Raw genomic sequence first — 21,005 nt, forward strand, 5'->3', positions numbered from 1 at the left:
CTCCCTCATGGAAGGACTCCTTTCATGTTCCAGGCTGCTGTTTAAACCACCAGACCGATCTGCCAGCCCCTGTTAATTTAAACCTGTCATTAATGAAGGAGGAAGCATTTAGATCAGGTGGCAGGAGAAGAATATTTGGTTTATTCCATCCTGAAATTGGTTTTTTTCCTCAAAGTTTGGCTCCTTAAGAGGCATTACCAGGGAAGGAAATACATAACATGAGATTCTTTCTGGAGCTTGTCACTCCTCTGCTGCAAACAGCAGCAGCTTTGTTAACCTGTATGTTCAGCCTCCTATATTGTAAAGAACATTACTGTGATCAATAAATCTTCTTTTGGGGCTGCAAGTCTGCAAACTGGTTTCTTTGACAACTTAAATACACATCTCATGTCTCCTTCAGGAATGATTCTATGAGTTTTTTGATGAAAACTATAGAAAAAGCACCTGTAAGCCCATTGTTAGTCAAATTAGAGTCCTTGAAATATTACTTTCTATTATTCACCATTTTAAAGGAGTTTAATAAGCTGCATTTTATCAAACACCACTGTATTTTTCAAGGGATGTCAGAGAGACTGTCTCATCATTTTTGTTTCCCAAGCTGCAGATATTATGAGAATGAAACATACCAAGTTTCTCGGGAATAGTTCCATAGCTAATTCTAAACCAATTATTTTCCATAAAAGCAGTGGTGTAGAGGTTTTCTGGTTGCTGTATTCAACTTTTACAGGGCAAGTGTTGATGGCACACAGAGGAAGGGAACATATCCAAGAAACCAAGCAGCACAACAGAAGATTTAGGTTTTCAATATATGGGCTGTCCCTAAAATTCTGTTACTAAATTCAGGATGTTTACTACACCATAGAATTATAGAATGGTTTCAGATGGAAAGACCTTAAAGATCATCTGTTCCCAAGTCCCCAAAGGGATGCCACCACTAGTTCAGAATCCGTGTTAAAATGTTTAAACAATGTAAACAACTTCTTGCCATTTTAAAATAAACACAAACACTGTCTGCTTTTCTCCTCCCTGCCTACAGAGAACCAGCAGCAATTCTTTTATTTCAGTCCGGCAGAAATATTTACTGGTACTTCTGATTAAAGCATCGTACAAAATTAATTGCCTGTTTAATACTTTAACATTTTGACTTTCAGAGGAAACTATCTGGAGTAGGGATATGGCCTGTCTGGAGGCTTTGGAACGAACACAGGTCTCAAGTCTGATTCTGACTTCGCAGTGCTCCTACAGCCGAGCCAATAAACAGTGACTTTACATGATTTCTACCACAGAATCCATCAGAACGGGCCAGCAGGGTGCTTCCTGCTCCTTTGCTGAGAAGGTTTCCATTTGGAAGGGAAATGGAGCCCAAAGGAGGGCTGGCACTGATGTACCTGGACCCTGTAAGGACACAGGAGTGAGGGTGTGAGGTTTGTGTTGTCACCAGCTCTGGCCATGGCCCCGAGGAGGTGTCTGGCCCCACCTGCCCTGTGCTGCCCACCTGGACACACCAGCATTTCCTCCCTTCCCAGACCGAATGTATCCATCCTGGGAAAGAAAAGGTTTATTTCTTGAGCGCCATAATATTGATGCAAATGAAGCCCTGGTCCTTCATGGAGCTTTATGGGTTTCACTGGGCAGTCTCCTCATGACTGCCCAATGCCATTGGGTCACAGGGATGGCCACCCACAGAATCACTGGATGGACGGGTCTGGAAGGATCTGGAGATCACCCAGTGCAAGGCGGGGTTACCTGGAGCAGGTGGCACAGGAAGGTGTCCGGGTGGGTCTGGGATGTCTCCAGAGACTCCACACCCTGCCAGGGCTCTGCCACCCTCATGGAAGTTAGTTTTGCCCGGTGTTAGGAGGAATTTCTCGCGTAGCAGTTTACGGGCACTGCCCCTTGTGCTGTCGCTGGCCAGAGCCGGCACCACGCTCTGGGGGACATTTTCACGGATCGCGGGTTCCTTCCCTGTCTCTCCCCCCTCAGATCTCAGGGATGGCTTTCCAGGAGCACTCGCAGAGAGCTGCGGGCCGGGCCCGCGGCGCGGGGGCGGTGCGGGGTCCGGGGGCGGTGCGGGGCTCCGGGGCCGCAGCGGCGCCGGCCCTGCGGCCGCCCCGTCCCCTCACGGTGCCGGCGCTCCCGTGCGCGCCCCCCCGGCGGGCGGCGGGGGCGGGCGCCGTCCGGGCCGCGCTGATCGCAGCGCGCCATTGGCCGCTGTCTGCGCGCACGTCACGATCATGATGAGAATTAATGATCGGGGCCGCTGATTTCATTGTGTGACGCCGGGACCGACCCAGCCGAGCCCGGCCGAGCCCGGAGCCCCCGCGCCGGCCCCGCGCTACACGGTAAGCGCGGGGAGCCCTCCCGGGGAGGGGGGCGCGGCAGAGCCTCCGGCGGGAGGGGCGCGGCGGGAGGGGAGGAGGAGGAAGAAGATGATGATGGTGATGATGATGGTGGTGATGATGATGATGATGATGCCGGCGATGCCCCCCCCCTACCCGGGCCCGGCGGTGGGGGTGGGGAGGCCCGCGCGGGCTCGCGTGCGCGGACCCGCCCGGCGCGCGCAGGCGCCGCTGCGCATCCCGCCCCCCGGCGCGGCCCCGAGCGGGGGGCCGCGCCGGGCGCGCGCCGGGAGCCGCCGGGGGAACTGCGCGTGCGCGCCAGCCGCTCCGCGCGCGCCAGGGGGCGCCCGCGCGCCTGCGCCGGCCGGGACCGCTCTGCGCGTGCGCGCCCGGCCCGGCAGCGGCCCCTCAGCCGCGGGTGCCTGAGGCACAGGCGCTGAAACACTGCGGGGCCAGGAACAGGGCAGTGACAGAAACACCGCGGGCACAGGGACAGGGCAGCGACAGAAACACCGCGGGCACAGGGACAGGGGAGCGACAGAAACACCGCGGGCACAGGGACATGCAGTGACAGAAACACCGTGGGCACAGGGACAGGGCAGTGACAGAAACACTGCGGGCACAGGGACATGCAGTGACAGAAACATCGCGGGCACAGGGACATGCAGTGACAGAAACATCGCGGGCGCAGGGACAGGCAGTGACAGAAACACCGCGGGCACAGGGACAGGGCAGTGACAGAAACATCGCGGGCGCACAGCCTGGGAAACACCCCGGCGTCCCCAGCGCACCGCCCCGGGCGCTGAACCACGGCACTCAGGGCCACGTCCAGCTTTGCCTTAAACGCTTCAGGGACAGGGACTCTGCCACCTCCCTGGGCAGACCCTTCCAATGTCCCTGACCACTCTTTCTGTGGAGGAATTGTTTATAATGTCGATCCTAAACCTCCCTTGGCACAGCTCCTGTCATTGCTAATTTCCTCATTCCCTGGTGGAATCACAGAATCCCAGAATCACTGAGGTTGGGAAAGAGCTGTGAGATCACCGAGTCCAACCTGTGCCCAATGCCCGCCTTGTCACTGAGTGCCACCTCCATCCTTCCTTGGACATGAGGGATGGGGACTCCAAACCTCCCTGGGCAGCCCCTGCCAATGTCTTCCCACCTATACCATGAAGAATTTCTTCCTCATGTCCAACCTAAACATACCTTGGCAAAGCTTAAGACTGTGTCCTCTTGTGTCAGGGGTGCCTGAGTCCTTAGTGCCCCGGTGTCCCCAGTGGCTTAGTGTGCCTGTGTTGGCTGGGGTGTGGAAGAAGATGAATTTTAAGGTCCCTTCTATCCCAAACCCTTCTGTGATTCCATGGTATCGGCCTGCTGTGGTGCCAGGCACAGCCAGTGCTGGTTGGACAGGGAGCCTTGTGCTGCCACACTTTTGTCCCTCAGGTGTTTGAGGGTGAGGAAGAGGAGGATCTGTGCTGTGCTGTTCTGGAGGTCTCACCCCTGGAAGTGCTTGTGCGGCATTTACCTGCCCGAGCAGTCCTCAGCCCTGTCCCCTGCCCTCTTAGCCTGGGGTTTCTTACTCTGTGGATAACATCACACATAACTCACCTAACGTAGTGCTGTGTCCTCCCAACTGCAGTCCTGAAGCAGCTCACATGTTCAGAGTAACACTGCATTTTAATGTTTCTTCCCTTTTCTCTGACATAGGTCTCACAAAACACGTACACGCTTTATTTAAAACATGTGGCTAATCCAGCTGCAGTCAGGAGTCTCATTTGCATCAGTAAAGCAGGATGGGATGCATAAACCTGCAGTGTTGTGGTCATGGGTTATTATGCTATTAAGTTACTGAGGGCTGTCTAATTTGTCCCTAATAAAGGGCTGCATTTTATAGGTAGGGCTGTAATACAATCCTACAAACGCTGTACTTAGTGGAGAGGGAAGCAATTATGCTGCGAGTCACGGATATTTAAAAGTAGTTTTACAAGCTGGTGTGTACATTACGCTCACCCAAGCATTGGCCTCATCCACTGCCCTCAGAGTGAGTGCTTGTAACTGGTTTGGCCTGTGTAGGAAAGAGCCACCAACCTACACATTCAGATTATTAAAGGTTGTTGCTTGATGTGTGTCCAGTATCTCCACATAGTGTGTAAGTTGGGGGTTGGTTGGTTGATTATTTTCTTTCCATTTGGGATGTGCACAAAATGGTGAGTTTTTGGCAGAGGTGGAAAGTGGATGAGATGGTTTCAGCTCAAGTTTCTAAAGCTGGAGGAATAGTGTCACTACTGCAGTCTTGTTTTATTTATGTCTATAGTAGTTTTCTTACCATAGTTCAAGTTTTGTCTCAGATTTATATTGGCACTAAGACTTGTTATTTTTTGCCACTGGAGATCTGTGGAGGGAACAAAAAAAACCCATAAATTGGGAGTGTGCCGATTTTCTTGTACCTCTTACAGATGGAGAGACTAAAACAGAAAGAGTCTTTGTAAGGTGACTTTTTTCCTAGGAAAATGCCTTTTTGGAGCTGAAGTTAAAAAAGAAAACTCTCAGAAACTGATTGTTCTCTTTTATCATTCTGTGTTAATCCCTGACAGTTTTAGAATGTGTTATGCCATAAATATTTTTATACTTAGTTACTTTCTGGTGGCTTGTACTCTTGAGTTGATTTATTTATTATTTATTTGACACCCAAGACTAGTTTCTATTGCTGTTTGAAGTGAGTATAATTATGGGTTTGTTTCCTATTTTTCAAATAATTAGTATTAGCATAAAGATTTACCTTGTAAATGTTTACTTGATTGAGCAATCCAAACATTTAAGGACTTTTGGAGACTAAGACCATATTGCTGTACCTTGTAGGCAGAAATTGTTTTTCCTTCTTATGGTGCTCCTTTATTTTTTCTTTATTTTTCCCCCAAGATCTCTCAAGTAATTCCAGAACAGCTCAGTAACTCCTGAATTATTTGGTTACATTGTTTTTCCCCATTTCCTTGTAGTTGTTCTTTCTTTTGTGGCACTCCTTGACACGGAGTTGTTTCCATTAGTTGCTAAAAAGGAATGACCTGGCTTCACCAGGTCTCCCTGGAGAGACTGCTGATTTTGGAATGTTGGATGAAGTAAATGGGTTGGAAGGGCTGGATTTGCTGCAGACACTGGGATTGTGCACTGAGTACCTGTTCCATGAGGCAAACCATGGCTTCAGGACCAGCTCTGCTGGAGCTCTGCATGCTCTCCCCTCTCCACTCATTCCCAGAGAAGGGATGGAAGGGAAATACTGGGGAGAAGTTGCTCAAGCCACTAAAGAAGCCTGAAAAAGTTCAGCTGTAAGAACAACCCCAATGTTATCTGCTGGGGAGCTGTGACGGTCACAGGATGTCCATGGAATTGTCCTTGGGACAAACTGAAGGCCATGAGTTCCCTCTTTGTCCTTTTCAGTCACAGCCTGGGATCTCCCAGTGTCCCTAGAGCCTGACAGCACTTGGACTCCATTCACACCTCCCAAACCATGACACAGCAGAGGGATCTTACAATGAGCAGATTTTAAAATTAGTGTTCAGTTCAGAAAGGCAGTGAGAAAACATCTTTATGTTGTTGGGTTCACAGTAGGCTGAGGGGTGGAGACCATGGGAGTGCAGAGTTACCAGTGATAGTTGGCCTGGGACAAGTAGTAGGGGCAAGGGAAACTTTGGAAACCCTGCTTTTTCAGCTGTCATGGCTTATTCTCTGCACTGCCAGAGACACCAACACACTTGGCCAAGGCTGCTTTATTTTATTAGAGCAGGCAGATGTTGAATCCTTAAATACAGCTTTGCCACTTCTGTCTTTTATTAAAGTGAAACTTCAACTTACATTCACAGAACTTGTTTGCATAATGCTTTACCTGATTTTTATTAAATTTCACAGAGTTCTTTTCTGTAACAAATTCTCTTTTCAGTGCCAATGTGTTGCCAACCAGCTGGACACCAAAAGCTCACATGTTTGTTTGCTAAGCTTGTCAAGTCAAGATCAAAATGAAATTATGATAAAAATCCCTGTGGATTTCTAACTTGGAGTCTGAGGTTCAAGACAAAGGTGAGAAATCCTGAAGAGACTGGAGTGCTCTGTAGGTGCACAGATTGGGAAAAGGAGTTTATTCCCTTGGAAGTTACTGAGGTTGTTTTGAATAATAGTCTGTGACGAAGGCGGATGACCTGCTCATTCCTTTCATACTGATGCCTCAATGTTCAGTTAATTTAGCACTTTGCAAGTTACTTCCTGCGTTAAAGAAAATGTAAGAGCTCATATCTTGTTCTAATTATGAAAGCTGATGCTGAACATGTAATCCTTCCCCAAAAATAATCAGTGTAATCCTTTGATGAACATATCCTGTATTAATTTGTCTCAGAGACAGTAACATTCTGTTCTCACAGCTGTGTGAATACTCAGTGTAGGTGAATTCCCAGGTGTGTCAGGCACAGGCAGTGAGCAGAACTTGTTGCCTGTGCAGGTGGGATATGCAGAGGTAATCCAGCTCTTCCTGGATTAATGGCATGGCTCTGGACTCTATGATAGTTTTCCAGGGGAGCTCCCAAACATTTATCAATTGGTTTATTCAACACAGGATACTGCTTTAGATATTCAGAAACAGCACTTAAGAACTGCTGATAGCAAACTGATTTCCATGTGCACTTTACAGGTGACATAATATTAATGAGAGAGCTTTGAACCTGCCAGGGACAGAATATTGCCAGGTGTCCTTCACACTGGTGTGAAATTGGTGGAAGATGGTACAGAACTGTCTGTTGACTGAGGGTTAGGTATATCCATGACACAAAAAGCTTTAACAAATCTCACCTGCTGGTTTGAAGATGTTGTAATGTAAATTGCACTTATGACTCAGTTCATAACTCTGTGGTTGGAGGATCCTGTAATCTGTTTATTCAAATCAGTTTCTAATGGTCTCTGCAGGGAACCTTTGAGTTCTGCTTTACTGGATTCAAGGCAGAGGCTACCAAGGAATCTTACCAGGGCTTTGGTTGGCAGGTGTAGTTCATGAGTGATTAAAATGCACTGTAAAAATGAGTTATTAAAATAGAGCATGACCTCTCCTGAGCTTAGCTGGGCCAAGCCTGTCATGCAATGCTCAAGGGTTTATCTGGAGTTCAAGTGATTTAATCAAAATGCTCCACCCTGTCTTTATCTAAATTACAGATGTCAAATGCAACAATGAAAGCATTTTAACACAGAAGTGACCTTGGATACAGAAATCCACATAATTAAAAAACATGTCAAGGACCTGACAGGGGTCTTCCCTCGCAGGTCATCAGGTCTGGCTTTAAAAATTCATCTTGCCGTTGGAAGAGTCTCCAGTGCAGTTGGTGAATTGTTTGGAGAGCATGGTGTGATGGGCCTGTGTATGGAAATGCTGGAGCTTTGGGGTGACTTCAGCAGGATCTGGAAAGATGGAAGTTTCAGAACTGTTTCTGATGAGGTCATTTGTGGGAACTGAGCTCCACTAAATAAAACAGGAGCACTGGTACTGAAAGAGGAGTAGACAGGAGTGGAAGCTGGGAGCTGCCAATTGTGCAGGTGGAAAAAGAATCACAAAATTAACTCTTCTGTGTTCTTTCAGAGCGATGTAAATCATTCAGTGGCCTTGTCATTGTGTATCCACATGGGAGATCTGAAGGCAGTTCTCAACATGAGAAAGTAGATTATGATGAACTTTATTGATTTGTTAATGGACTAATAATTGTCTCCTCTGTTGCTTGCTATAAATTTCTTTAAGGAGTAGATTTATCAGAGCAAGAGTCTCCTTTGGCCAGCTCTGGCTGTGACTGAATAAATGTTCGGGGGAGGCAGAACTTGGGCAAACCTGACTCGTAATGCAGCTGGTGCCGTGTTTAATAATGCACTGGATTGAGAGGGGAAATAAGAGTTGAGAACTGAGGTAAAAAATGTAATTGAAAAATCATCTTCTATTTTATCCTTTATTTCAAAGAAACAGCAAATTCTACAAATTGGTAATTACTGATTTTTCTATTGCCTGTTGACATAGAGGGGAAAGTAAACTCTGAAGTCAAAGCTCTGGCCTACAAGCATTTTACTCCAATTCTAGCTATCAATCTCTTTTTTTATACAGGCCTGTTGAACTCTTAATATCCATTACCATTACATAGTATAATAATCTTGGAGAATAAAGTGAAAACAGTTGGATTTCTGCTTATGCTTTTGAGCTCCTAATAATTTTATTTGCTTTATATTAGAAGCAGCTCTTGTGCAAAGGTTAGGTAGATCACCCCTCTCCTTTCCATTCAGAATTTTCAAAAATGCTTGGCTACAAAGGGTTTCCTCATCCCCTTTATTTTCCTACTGGATGTTGGCAGGTTTCTTCTCCTTTGGTTCATTCTGTATTCTTGTGATTTATGTACTGCATTAAAATAACTTGTGGCTGGTGACATTTTTGCTTCCCAAGGCACCACGTTGGATGCAGGCTGTTCCTGGCTGGCACTTGCATTGTCTCAGCTGGTGGCCTCCTGTTTGGGACAAAAAAGGTCCTGCCTTGGAAATCTGTGATGATGAGGCTCTTCTTTTCTGATATCTACCCAGAGGATTGCATTCTTTGCTTGTGTAGATTGTGTAACAAGAGCACCAAGCTCCAGTTTGCCGTTAGGATTCTGCTGTGTGCTTGATAATATTGATAATATTGGCAATAATGTTTGCCTTTCCCCAGGGCATGAATTTTCACACATAACAAAGCAATGTCTGGTTTAATGTGTTCATCAAAGTGCTGCCCTGTCCAGGCCACCTCCTGTGTCCTCAGAGTGAAGCTCAGGGGGACCCAGTGCTGGGAACTGACCTGAGGAGTTGCTGCTGGCCTGGGAGGACCCTGGGCCTCTTGTCCTGGTTGACTTCCTGAGCACTGCTGTGTAGAGGTAGAACCTTATAAAAGAAAGGCCTTGTAAAATCAGCCCTTGCTATTTCAGCTGAATTAACAGCTAGTCTGTTAGGTTCCCGTGAGAAAGAATCATAAGAATGGGAATCAGTTTGCATAACAATCTATTCTTGCAAGAAGGCATTTTGCATCTGTGAAAAATAAGAAGTCTATCCCATGAGAATGCACAAAGAAAAGATGTAAACACCTGTGTAAAGAGAGAACCTTAGCTTGTGCACACCCAAGCACCTTGTAACCACTGAACTGAGTGGCAAGAAAGTTCTTAACCAATTAGCATTAAACACAATAACTGGGAAAACTGGCTAAAAATAGGCTGTAGCATTAAAGTGGGGTTTTTGCTGAGGGAACTTCGAAGTGTTCTGCCCGTCGTTACTCACCTCTGCTGTTGTTACAGAGCACCACTTTGGGCAGAGCCAAGGAGCAGGAACACATCCCAAGGTCCTGAAGCCAGCACTGATTATATCCCAGGAAAACAACCCTTACATGTTGTTAAACATCCAGATTTCCAGCCTTCAGGGGGTGTCACAACAGCAGAACCTTTCTCAGCCTGGGACATGGGTGTCCCTCCTCTGTTAAACTGGGGTGTTTGTTAAACTGGGGCTGCCCAAAGCCCTTCCTTGCGGGCTTTCCCCCAGATTGGTCTTTGGTCCTTGATCCTTGTGACTTTGCAGCTGGAGATGCCAGTACTGGCACAGCAGAAGGACTGGCTCTTGAGGAGTGCAGGAATTGCTGAAGTTGGAGACAGTGGAAACTTTACTCGTGTCGGTCACCTTGATTTTATACCAAATTGTATCTGGTTTTTTTTGCTAGGGGTGGGAAACAGACCTGCCAATATTGGAGCTGCTGATGTTTCTCTGTTTTGCCTAATGCCTTTATTTCATTTACATTTTTAAGGGAGAAACTTTCTCTTTCAAACTAGAGCCTCATGGGCTCAGCAGTACCATGTAATATTTATTTATTTGTGCAAGGCAGTCACTGTTGTTCCAAACATCCAGTTCACCTGTTCAGCTTGACACAACTCCGATTGCAAGAGGCTTTCTTGGAAAGTCAGGAAGAGTGTTGGTAAAAGGTTCTGTAGAGAAAATATGTCAGTCTTCAGCGTTATCACGGGCACAGATGAGAGCCTGTGCCTCCTGCACAGTTCCAGTTCCCACCCAGCTTTCAGAGTGTCTCCTTTTCCTTTCAGATGAATCTGCGTTCTGTATTTACTGTAGAACAACAAAGGATATTGCAGCGTTACTATGAAAATGGAATGACAAATCAAAGTAAAAATTGCTTTCAGCTCATATTACAGTGTGCACAAGAAACTAAACTGGATTTCAGCGTGGTCAGGGTAAGTACTGAGGCCTTCCAGATTTGTTAAGCATACACATTCATTGCTTTACATAAAATGTAGAGAGGTCTGGAGTCTCTAACATTATCCTTGTTGTAAATCAGACTTCAGTGTGTGTGTGTGACATTTATTTATACCCAGAGAGCCTATTTAGAGTTTGTTTTCACTGAAATATCTTCACATGACTGTTGAATTTAGCAGGGGCCTGGGTTGCACAAGGAGTGATTTTTGTTGTCTTTTGTTGGGATTTTTTTAAGTTATTATTTATTAAATTGTAGGGTGGCTTGCCCTATAGAAACTTTGTATCATGTATTATATCAGAGCAAGGTCATGTTATTAAGAAACTATTTTTAAACTAAATAAGTTTCTATAAATTAATGTATTTGGGAGAAACAACTGTGGAACTATTTCTTTTGATGCACTCTGTCACACTTGTATTCCACATCACAATAATAAATATTGTGGTCCTTTGTGGTTATTCACAGCGGGGACATTCTTTTCCTATAAAACAAGAATGTCCCAGTGCTAACAGGAGCTCTTCCAGAGTCTATGAATTCCACAGGAAGGGAAATAATAATCCCTTTGTGAAACACTAGACAACAAAATGGCTGTTGTCCGAGAGAGAGCAGAAATAGAAATCCTGAGGCATTAGATGGAAAAATAACAAAGGGTAGTGGAGCTCCCAGGAGCTGCTGTGACACTGGACACTGAGGAGGAGCAAGTGGGACCAGTCTAGGTTGGTTTTTAATTGGTTTAACAGTGGCACATTGACAATAACAACCCTGCTCCCAAATTCTTACCTGGATTCCCCTCTCTCAGAACTCTGGAATCATTAAAAGTTACTTTCTCAGCTGGAGGTGGTAGAAGCTGTGAAAGTCAGGCAGGGGCTCAGGCTCCTGGGGCAGGCAGGCAGTTGTAACAGGAATCTGGATGCTGATGGTGCAGCCAGGGCTGCTTTGCTATTTTTGTGCTGATTGAATGTCCTAGAGGAGGCAGCCCAGCTCCCCTCTCCTTGCAGTTCTCTCCATCTTCATGTTTCCCTTCCCTCTCCATTTCCCTTCCTGCAATCAAGTATCATTCCTTCTGTTCTCCTCCCTTCCTGAGCCCTGATTTGCAGCACTTCAACTTTTTCTTACTTCAGAATGGAAACAGATCCAGTGTCTGTCCTGCATTTGTCACATTTTAGCACGATCTTACCTTTCTCTTCTTTACACTCGTCATTTCTGCTTCTCCTAAATGTCCCCTTTTTCCCTTTCTTTTTCTTTTTATCCTATAAAACTCTTGGTCAGTGATTAGTTCTTTGCAAAATGATGCTTGAGTTGCAGCTGGCACTTGCAGATAGGATTACAATAGGCACATGAATTCCCTAAATACAATTGGTCAGGAGAATGGGACTCTCAGCAGAGGCAAAGCTGACCAGTAACTGACATTTTACTGCATGGTACAAATTGTGCCTCCAATTAGACATTTTGTAAAATTTTACAAAAATTTAATAGAGTAGAATACTGTATGGCAGGGATGGTTTTTTTCCTGTATGAAATTAGTCACAGTGGTGTCAATTAAATAAATATTGACACTTCAAGACAGGAGGCATCAGGATTTTTGAGAAGCTGGGGTTTTGGACTTGAGGCGGGGCTTGTCCTGTGTATGAGTTGTGGATCCCAAAGAGGAGAGGCCTGGATCTCTACCCTGTATTGTTCAGGCCTGTGTTTCCACCCTGTCATGTTCACTGCATAATCAGTACATGATTTACATATTTGTAAACTTACATCTCAACTCGAACACTTAACGTGTCATCAGACCCGCTTAAAAATGGAATTGCTAATTTTTTTCTGCCTCTTTGACACCTGGTTTTGTGTTTGTTGGCGTTGCTGTCTTGTTTGCAGACGTGGGTTGGCAACAAGCGGCGGAAGATGAGCAGCAAGATCGCCGTGGAATCTGGGGGCACCCCCCCGGGCACTGCCCCCGCCACTCCCTCCGTGCCCCCGGAGGCAGCAGTGAGAAACGTGGTGAATATTGCTCGATCCCAAAGCCAGCAATCCTCTTGGACCTCTTCTAACAACGACGTGATAGTGACCGGGATCTACAGCCCTGCTGGCTCCTCGGGCCGCCCGGGAGCCGCCAAGCACACGAATGCCTCTGTGGCAGAGCTGCACAAAACCTCCATCCCACGGCTCCCGGGCAAGAGCGACGCGGACTTCCAGCAGCAGCACATCCCTCTGGGGCGGCAGGTACAGGTACCCCACTGTAAAAACGCTTCCCTCTTGGTGGGGGAAAAGACCATTATTCTCTCCAGGCAAACGAGCGTGCTCAATTCTGCAAACTCCATCTACAGTCACACGAAGAAAAGCTACGGCAGCTCCTCGGTGCAGACGGCGGAGCTGGTGTTACCTCAGAAACCCATGATTTGCCACCGGCCCTGCAGGGCCGAGCCCTTGGCGTGCCAGCGCTTGCACAAGGCCGAGCCCGCAGCCCTGGCGCCGCACATGGCCCCGGGGCCGAGGGCTCACCCCAGGGAGCCGGGCTGCGGCACCCAGAACCTGGAGATCCGCGAGGTGTTCTCGCTGGCCGTCACGGACCAGCCGCAGCGCCTGGTGCCGGGCAGCGCCGCGCAGAAAGCGCCCTCGCTGGAGGGCAGCTGCCTGTCCATCGCCATGGAGACGGGCGACGTGGAGGACGAGTACGCCCGCGAGGAGGAGCTGGCCTCCATGGGGGCGCAGATCCAGAGCTACTCCAGATACTGTGAGGGCAGCGGCTCCGGCCGCGGGGACAACCAAAGCACGGCCGCGGCCGGGCCGGGCCGCAGCGGGGCCTGCGGGGCACAGCTGGGCCCTGCCCGCGACGGGCCCGACAATCTCCTGTACCACAGCAGAGAGTTCCACCTGCCTGCACGGACCTCATTGCACACAGCATCCAGCACGATTTATAACCCTGCCAACGCAGCCAGAAGTACCTTTTCTCCTCATTTTACATCTTCAAGTCAACTGAGGCTGTCACAAAACCAAAATAATTACCAGGTAATCCATCAGTTTGTCGCCAAACCTCAAAGCTGAGGTTGTAGACAAATGCTGTTTCCTTTCAGAGTTGGTGGCTATTAAGCAATAGGTTCACCTTTCTGCAGGCTGTGCTCCTTTTATGCCTTCCAGTGGAGATAATTCCTTCTGAAACCCAGTGCAGGCAGCACTGCAGTGTGGCAGCACTTCTGCCTGTCCAACTAGCCCCTGGTAGCCATATATTGAAAATCAGGGAGGATTTCATGGATTCCACAGCTAAATTTTGGCTGCAGAAGGGTCATACCCACGAGCTGGTGGTTGCTCAAGCCCGTGTTGTGCTGGCCTGGCTTTCCAGCAGGTGCCATGGCCATTCCCTGGGTGTTCTGTGGACACACATCACACGTGGCACAAGACGTGGTTTCATGCTGACATTTGTGCATTTGCTCACCCCATTGATGTCAGCTTGGAATCCTGTACCCCCTGTGCAGGTGGCAGACTCTGTGTTCTGTCAGGGATTAGGATCCCCTGTGATGGAGTTAACTCAGCTTCCTTTCCCACAGCATCTAATTCAAATAATCAGTTTTACATTCAATCCTTTTATTCCTTTTCCTGTACTAAAATCCCTTTAGTGATACTGAGGGGAAATTAAATGCAGATCATTGAAGAACTAAAAGATGTTTAAGAGAAACTGCAGCACTTGACGCATTTTTTTTTAGTTTTTGGTATTACAAGGGGAGAGATACTTGTGCAGGAAACATCCAAATCGGTATTTTTCATGGATTTTTACACCATCTGGCATGACATAGCCTGGAGACACTGAGGTAAAAGTCTTTTAAGGCTGACAGAATGTGATTCTGTGTGTGTCACCTGCATGCATTTGCCTGTTACTGCCTTTTTATTTTCTCCTGAAAATAAACCATGTCGACAGCATATCAGCTTTTCCTGTGCTTTGCTCACCAGGGTAGAGAATGAGACTTTGTGAATCATGTGTTTTTAGGTTTTTTTAGTTTTTCTTTTCTTTTTTTCCTGGCTTGTTCCTATCTCATGTGACCATTTGAAGGAAAACTTCTGAGTCCAAGTCAGTGCCACTTTTCACCTGAATTATTACTGCTCTTAGTAAACCAGAGGTTTGATGGACAGAGGGTAAATTCTGGGGAGTAGGTGCACATCAAATGTGCCTTTCTCTCCTTTACTCTCACACAGTCTCTCAGTGTTTGCTGTTACTTTTCTTACTTGGTTATAGAATTCCTGAAATGCTGTTTACTTTTGCCATCCCAGTTTCACAGGAGAAGAAAAGCTGTAAATGTGCAGATCAGTCCAATAAAGGGTTGGTGAAAGTGCTTACAATTGAGTTAAGGGCATTTTATAGAGTTTCAGGAAGGGAAATCCATTACTGATGCCTCCATCAGCTGTGTGCTCATGGTGCTTTATTTCACTCTTGAAAAAGCATGAGAGAGATTGATTTCTTCTATTTTAATTTTTATGTTTAATGAAATTAAGACTAACTTTGTTTTGGGGTTTTATGGGGTAGGAACTGAGTCTTTTTGAAGAGCTAGAACAGTTCATGGTAGATGATATTTTATCTGCTTGTGTGGTGTTTTATGGATCAGAATAAGATCTCTGGAATTTTGTTTTGGGGTTGTTTTTACTTCCCCCAGTTGTAACAACACACCTGGTTTTCTGCTAAGTGAGGAATTCATCTGCACCCCAGCTGACCTCCATGCCTGTGTGACACCCTGCTCTTTGGATTTGGAGTGTGGATGGAGGAATTCTGTCATATCCCTTGTCATTCCAGAGTTTTAACCCTTGGAAAAGCTGAGCAGGATGCTGTTAATTCCCTGATTGCTGTGAGCATGCACCCTGTGAACCCCTGAGGTGACACTTCTGGGTATTAGAGACTTTCTAAGGTGCTTGAATCCTGTTAGGCTTGTACAGGATGACATTTCATTTTTTGTAGTCAGTTTATGCTAATTTATTGCCCATGTTTAGCTAATTTATCCATCAGCACAGAGATGAAAATCCTTAAACTTGGGGAAATCTTCTTGAGTTTAAAAATAGATTAAACCTGAGCTAAATGATTATTGGGGTAGTTGAACATCCAAGCAGATGCTTCTTCAAAGTCAGGACTGTGTGATTCATGTTTTGATGAAGCAATTACTGTCATATATTGGTGGGGTATCTAATTAGCAATTAGTTATAGCTTCCTTACTGGTTCAATTAATCAAATTCATGTTAGTGTAACTTAAGACTAAATTTAATTAAGTGATCAATTTTAATGCCTGAGCAGTTTCTGTAAACAAATTCTTCAGCCTTGCTTGTTTTAGTTTGACTTTGAGTGTGTTGGAGTGGAGAGGTTACCTGTGCAGGCTGAGGTGGGATTTAGTCTTGGTTTCTTCCCCCCACCTTAAGGGACAGGAACACTGTTGAGAATCTCTATTTTTATTTACTCTGTTCCCAAGCCCAGCCCTTGACAAGGGCAGCTCAGAGCAGTGCCATACACGTTGTACTCCAGGGAGTTCTCCTGAGATGAACTTGGCTGGTTTTGGCCCTGTCCCTGTCAGAACTGAGTGCATTTGTCTTCCCAGCAACCCTTAACACTCTGCCACGTAGATGTTGCTTTATTCCCATAGAAAATCACTTTTTTTTTGTAGCCCCCTGTAAATGAGTGAAGAGGAGGCACCTGGGTGGTTCCTCAGGGTGCCTTTGCAGTGGGTTCTGTGGTGTGAAGTTGTTTTGTGGGATATATGGTTATAACAGACAAAGAGAATTTCTAAAATGTGTGTGTGCAGTGAAGAAATTAATATTGTAGGCTCAAACCCTAATGGTCCTTCAGAGGTGAGGTGCTCCTTTCATCCCCCTCAACCCTCTTTGTGCTGTCATGAGAAGGTGTCTGACATTGGGTGACCTCCAAGTGCTTCCAGCCAAAAGCTTGAAGAATAAAAGTGTTTCATGTGTTTGTACAGCAGCCACGTGTACCAGGGCTGCTGTGCTTGTTGTGCTCATGCTGCAGGAGCCATCAGTGAGGAACTCTGCAAATACAGAAACTCTCAGAGCAGTTTGGGTCAGTCAGAAGTGCACAGGCTTTTTCCTCACAGGTGATTGATCTCTCCAGAGCTGTGTTTAGTCTCTCAAGCACTGCTTGTCTGCAGCAGATGAACATGGAATCCTAAATAAGCCTAAAACATTCCAGGCTATGACAGCCCTCAGACGATCAGGGAAAACACTCTGAGATTTTTATTTAAGAAAGTCTGACCTCTGGGAATGATGGAGAAGCAGTAGGAATGGAAGCAGCTCTCCAGTGCCTTCACACTCCTTCTCCTTCCTTCTCCATCCTGAAATCCCTGTATTTTCTGCTGGTACTCAAATCTTTAACATGAGACATTGAACAGCTCAGTGACAAACATGAGAGCATTTTTTCTGGAAGCTGAAGTGAAGCAATTGAAAAAGATGTGAGGGCAGCTCAGTCCTCAGCCCTTGTGTGACTCCAGTTTGCTCATCCTGCGAGATGGAAAGGGAAACTGCTGTTGTGAAATACAAGTTTTGGGGTACCAAAAGAACAGAAACACACCCACTGTGTTATCTTGCCCTCACCCAAAGAAAGTGTTTTATTCTTGGCAGTAAAGGTGACTGGGACTTTGGTTTTCAGTCTTAACCTGTTTACAGACATTGGTGTCAGAATTGAATGCACAGTGCTGAAATCTCAATATTGGCTCTCACATCAGCCTAAGCTGCTCTTATTTTGTGTTCTGTTTCCTCCTTCCCCTCTGCAGATTTCAGGAAACCTTACTGTGCCTTGGATTACAGGTTGTTCCAGAAAAAGAGCAGTAAGTACATTTTCATTTAAGTATCTAATGCATCAAGTGAAGCAATGAAAAGATGATAAAAATGCATTTTTGAAAATGTCTGTTCTATTTACCTTGGGTGGGTTTTTTCCCTTTTTTACTTTGATACAAACATTATCTGCAGGTGCAGTGTTTCAGTTGAGGTGAAGTTGATGTCTATCTTTAAAGCAGGTCAAGGTCATAACCCAGTGTGAGGTGATGCCCAGGTAGGAGTCGTGCTCTTAGCTCAAACACAACATCTGAATTGATCAGGACTGAGAGTTTGGAGCTCAGAATATGTTTTTTATATTGAAGGTGAAGTGGTTGTTCATTGAGGCAACTGAATGCTTAGGAGAATAACTCCCTGTGCAGCTTCTCTGCACATGCACAGAATTAGTCAGTGCTGGCTGTAGGAACTTGAGCAAGTCTAATTTTATCCAGATAAATGTCATTTCACAGTAGCAGAATCAGCCAATTTGGTGTCCTCAATTCACAGACAGCTTCAAACCATAACACAAGGTATGAAACAGATTTTGTCAGGGAAAAAAAACCCAAAACCCTGCCCAGTTCTTTTGTTTAGTTAGTGCTCAGCATTTCCAGCTTGTCTTTGAAGAGATGTCACTTCTGCCTCCTTACCAGCAAATCCAGCCTCAGGTGGGATGGTACAGCCAGGCTCTCCAGGGCTGCTCTGTCACTCCAGCTCTGTCAGAAGCAGCAACAGACATAAGTGTCTGCCATGGTAACCAAACTCCCCAGTCTGTTGAGCTGGCGCTGCCCTGGCAGTGTCCTGGCAGTGCCTGCTCTGTTGGCAGTGAGGTCTAGGCAATGGAAGATCCTTTCCTTGCTTTCTCCTGCTGTAACCGTGCCGCCTGCCGGTTCGCGTGCGGGTCGTGTGCTTTGCAGCCCTTTCTTCCCCAAAGGCCCAAACTGCTTTAATTAGAAATGCTCTTCAAGCACAAGGTTTGGATGCAGCCAGTGAGACTCACATTTCAGAAGGACCATCAATGGTCTGATAAAGACACAGCACTTTCAAGCAGGCTGCTGGGACTGAGGAGGATATTTGAAACCTGTTGACATGCAGTTGTAGCAGAAGTGCAAAATGCAATGTAATGCAGTAGAAGTGGAAAATGAAATGCTGTTAGACAAGGCTGCTCCCCAAATTGGCTCTGCCTGGATCCAGCTGCCCTGCAGCACAGCCTTCTCCCTTTCTCCTCACTGCCCTCTGCTCAGGACCAAGGCAAACCTGGGGCATGTAAACTCCTGTAAGACACAAAGCGGCTGATGGGCAGCAAATGCAGCGTTGCCAAAGCGGCTGCCCATGGCCCCTCCCAGCGCTCCCGCCATCCCCACCTTTGCCATGCCGCTGGTCCGTGGTGTCCCGGCTAGCGCGGTTCCCGGCCCTGGTTTGGCCATCCTGGCGGCTCCGGCCCTCAATTCCGCCTCTACGAGCCCGCCCAGCAGCATCACCGCAGCCCCGCCGCTTCCCGCCCGCTAGGCGCGAGTGCGGCCGCTCCTCCGGCCCCTGAAGTTCCCCTCGCGGCGCCGCCGACAGGCGCCGGTGGCGGCCGGTTCCGTCAGCGTCCGCTGCTGCCTGCCGCGCGCCGCCGCTTCGCCCGCCCGCCCCGCCCGCGGCCGGCACGCGACCCGCCACGCGACCGCACGCACCTGCACGGACCGCACGCAACCGGCACGTGCCTGCCACGCACCGCACGCGACTGCCACGCGACCCGCCGCGCGACCGCACGCAGCGCCGCCACGCGCACCCGCACGTGACGCGACCGCACGCGCCTGCCATGCGACCGCACGCGACTGCCACGCGATCGCACGCGACCCGCCGCGTGACCGACACGCCTGCCACGCGCCCGCGCGCGGCCGCCGCGACCCGCGCCGCGCCGCGCGCGTGCCGGGCGGGCGGGCGGGCGAAGCGGCGGCGCGCGTGGCGAGGCAGCGAGGGACGCGGACGGAACCGCCGCCACCGGCGCCTCTGTCGGCGGCCGCGAGGGAACTTCAGGGGCCGGAGGAGCGGCGCACTCGCGCTTAGCGGGCGGGAAGCGGCGGGGCTGCGGTGATGCTGCTGGGCGGGCTCGAGAGGCGGAATTGAGGGCCGGAGCCGCCAGGATGGCCAAACCAGGGCCTGGAACCGCGCTAGCCGGGACACCACGGACCAGCGGCATGGCAAAGGTGGGGATGGCGGGAGCGCTGGGAGGGGCCATGGGCAGCCGCTTTGGCGAGGCTGCATTTGCTGCCCATCAGCCGCTTTGTGTCTTACAGGAGTTTACATGCCCCAGGTTTGCCTTGGTCCTGAGCAGAGGGCAGTGAGGAGAAAGGGAGAAGGCTGTGCTGCAGGGCAGCTGGATCCAGGCAGAGCCAATTTGGGGAGCAGCCTTGTCTAACAGCATTTCATTTTCCACTTCTACTGCATTACATTGCATTTTGCACTTCTGCTACAACTGCACGTCAACAGGTTTCAAATATCCTCCTCAGTCCCAGCAGCCTGCTTGAAAGTGCTGTGTCTTTATCAGACCATTGATGGTCCTTCTGAAATGTGAGTCTCACTGGCTGCATCCAAACCTTGTGCTTGAAGAGCATTTCTAATTAAAGCAGTTTGGGCCTTTGGGGAAGAAAGGGCTGCAAAGCACACGACCCGCACGCGACCGGCCCGTCTTTTTCCTTTATTATTTTCAGTTCTTCAGTCTTCAGAAAGTGTAAGTGTGGCAGTGTTTCCTGTGTGAGTCGGAATCTGAGGACCATCACATCGATGGTGTTTTCTCTCAGACTTTTTCTAGGTCTCAGCTGAAGCACTTCCCATTTCTGCAGAGTTTGGTACAATGACTTACTTCTTTTTGTACAGAGAGCACTTTATAAGAGCATCTCCCAGAGGAACTGGTACTTTTGTACAAATCCTGTTGTGCTCAATCCATCTTCTTTCTTTCCTAAGTGCTAATTCTCTTGAGGAGGCTTTTTAAAATGCAGCTCTTTTCTGGAAGGCTCATTCCCTCTATCACTTAATGACCTTTTAGAGCATCTCACCAAGGAGCTGGAGAGTGTCCTGGGTAGAGTTTCACAGCTAAATGGGGAGGTTTTAGCCAATATCCAGTTGTAAGGTAATCCAGGTCGGGTGTGTGACCTGACAGGTACAAATTCTGCTGCTGAGGTTGTTTTTAGAGTTCAGTGCTGTTCTGGGGTCAGGTGTGTGCCAGAGCCAGCTCAGATTTGGCAGTGGGAGCACAGGGCTGGGAGTGGGGTGATTTTGGCCCCTGCCTGCAGCACTGGGGGGTTTGTTGGTCATTGTGGTCATGCTGGATACCTGACCCCAGCAGTAGAAGACATTACTGGAGTAAAATTTAAACTTTCAAGGATGTGGAGGTGCCTGTTCATTAATCATAGAATCCCTGAGGTTTGAAAATACCTTTAAGATCATTGAATCAGCCCAGAATCAGCATGGTCACCACTAAACTGTGTCCCCAAGGGCCACATCCACATGTTTTTTTGAACACTTCCAGGGATGGTGATTCCACCCTTGCCCTGGGCAACCTGTTCCAATGCTTTTATTTCCTGATATCCTGATTTCCTGAGCCTGCCCTG

At 47.8% G+C, this 21,005-nt stretch overlaps 1 protein-coding gene across 3 annotated transcripts in view; it reads left to right on the forward strand.

The window, feature by feature from the left end:
- The first annotated feature begins 2,154 nt into the window (after positions 1-2,154).
- HDX (highly divergent homeobox) overlaps positions 2,155-21,005 on the forward strand; it is a 35,503-nt gene continuing 16,652 nt past the window's right edge. Inside the window, exons 1-5 of one of the 3 annotated variants that reach the window (XM_030967607.1) lie at positions 2,155-2,342; positions 6,274-6,410; positions 10,460-10,606; positions 12,493-13,623; positions 17,370-17,423. In XM_030967607.1, the coding sequence (XP_030823467.1) occupies positions 10,460-10,606; positions 12,493-13,623; positions 17,370-17,423 (1,332 nt within the window). In that variant the 5' untranslated portion in view covers positions 2,155-2,342; positions 6,274-6,410. The remainder of the gene's footprint in view (positions 2,343-6,273; positions 6,411-10,459; positions 10,607-12,492; positions 13,624-17,369; positions 17,424-21,005) is intronic. The other 2 variants (XM_030967606.1, XM_030967608.1) reach the window with 2 other exon arrangements.

This window comes from Camarhynchus parvulus, chromosome 4A, assembly GCF_901933205.1.
Source record: "Camarhynchus parvulus chromosome 4A, STF_HiC, whole genome shotgun sequence".
In the NCBI taxonomy this organism is placed as follows: domain Eukaryota; kingdom Metazoa; phylum Chordata; class Aves; order Passeriformes; family Thraupidae; genus Camarhynchus; species Camarhynchus parvulus.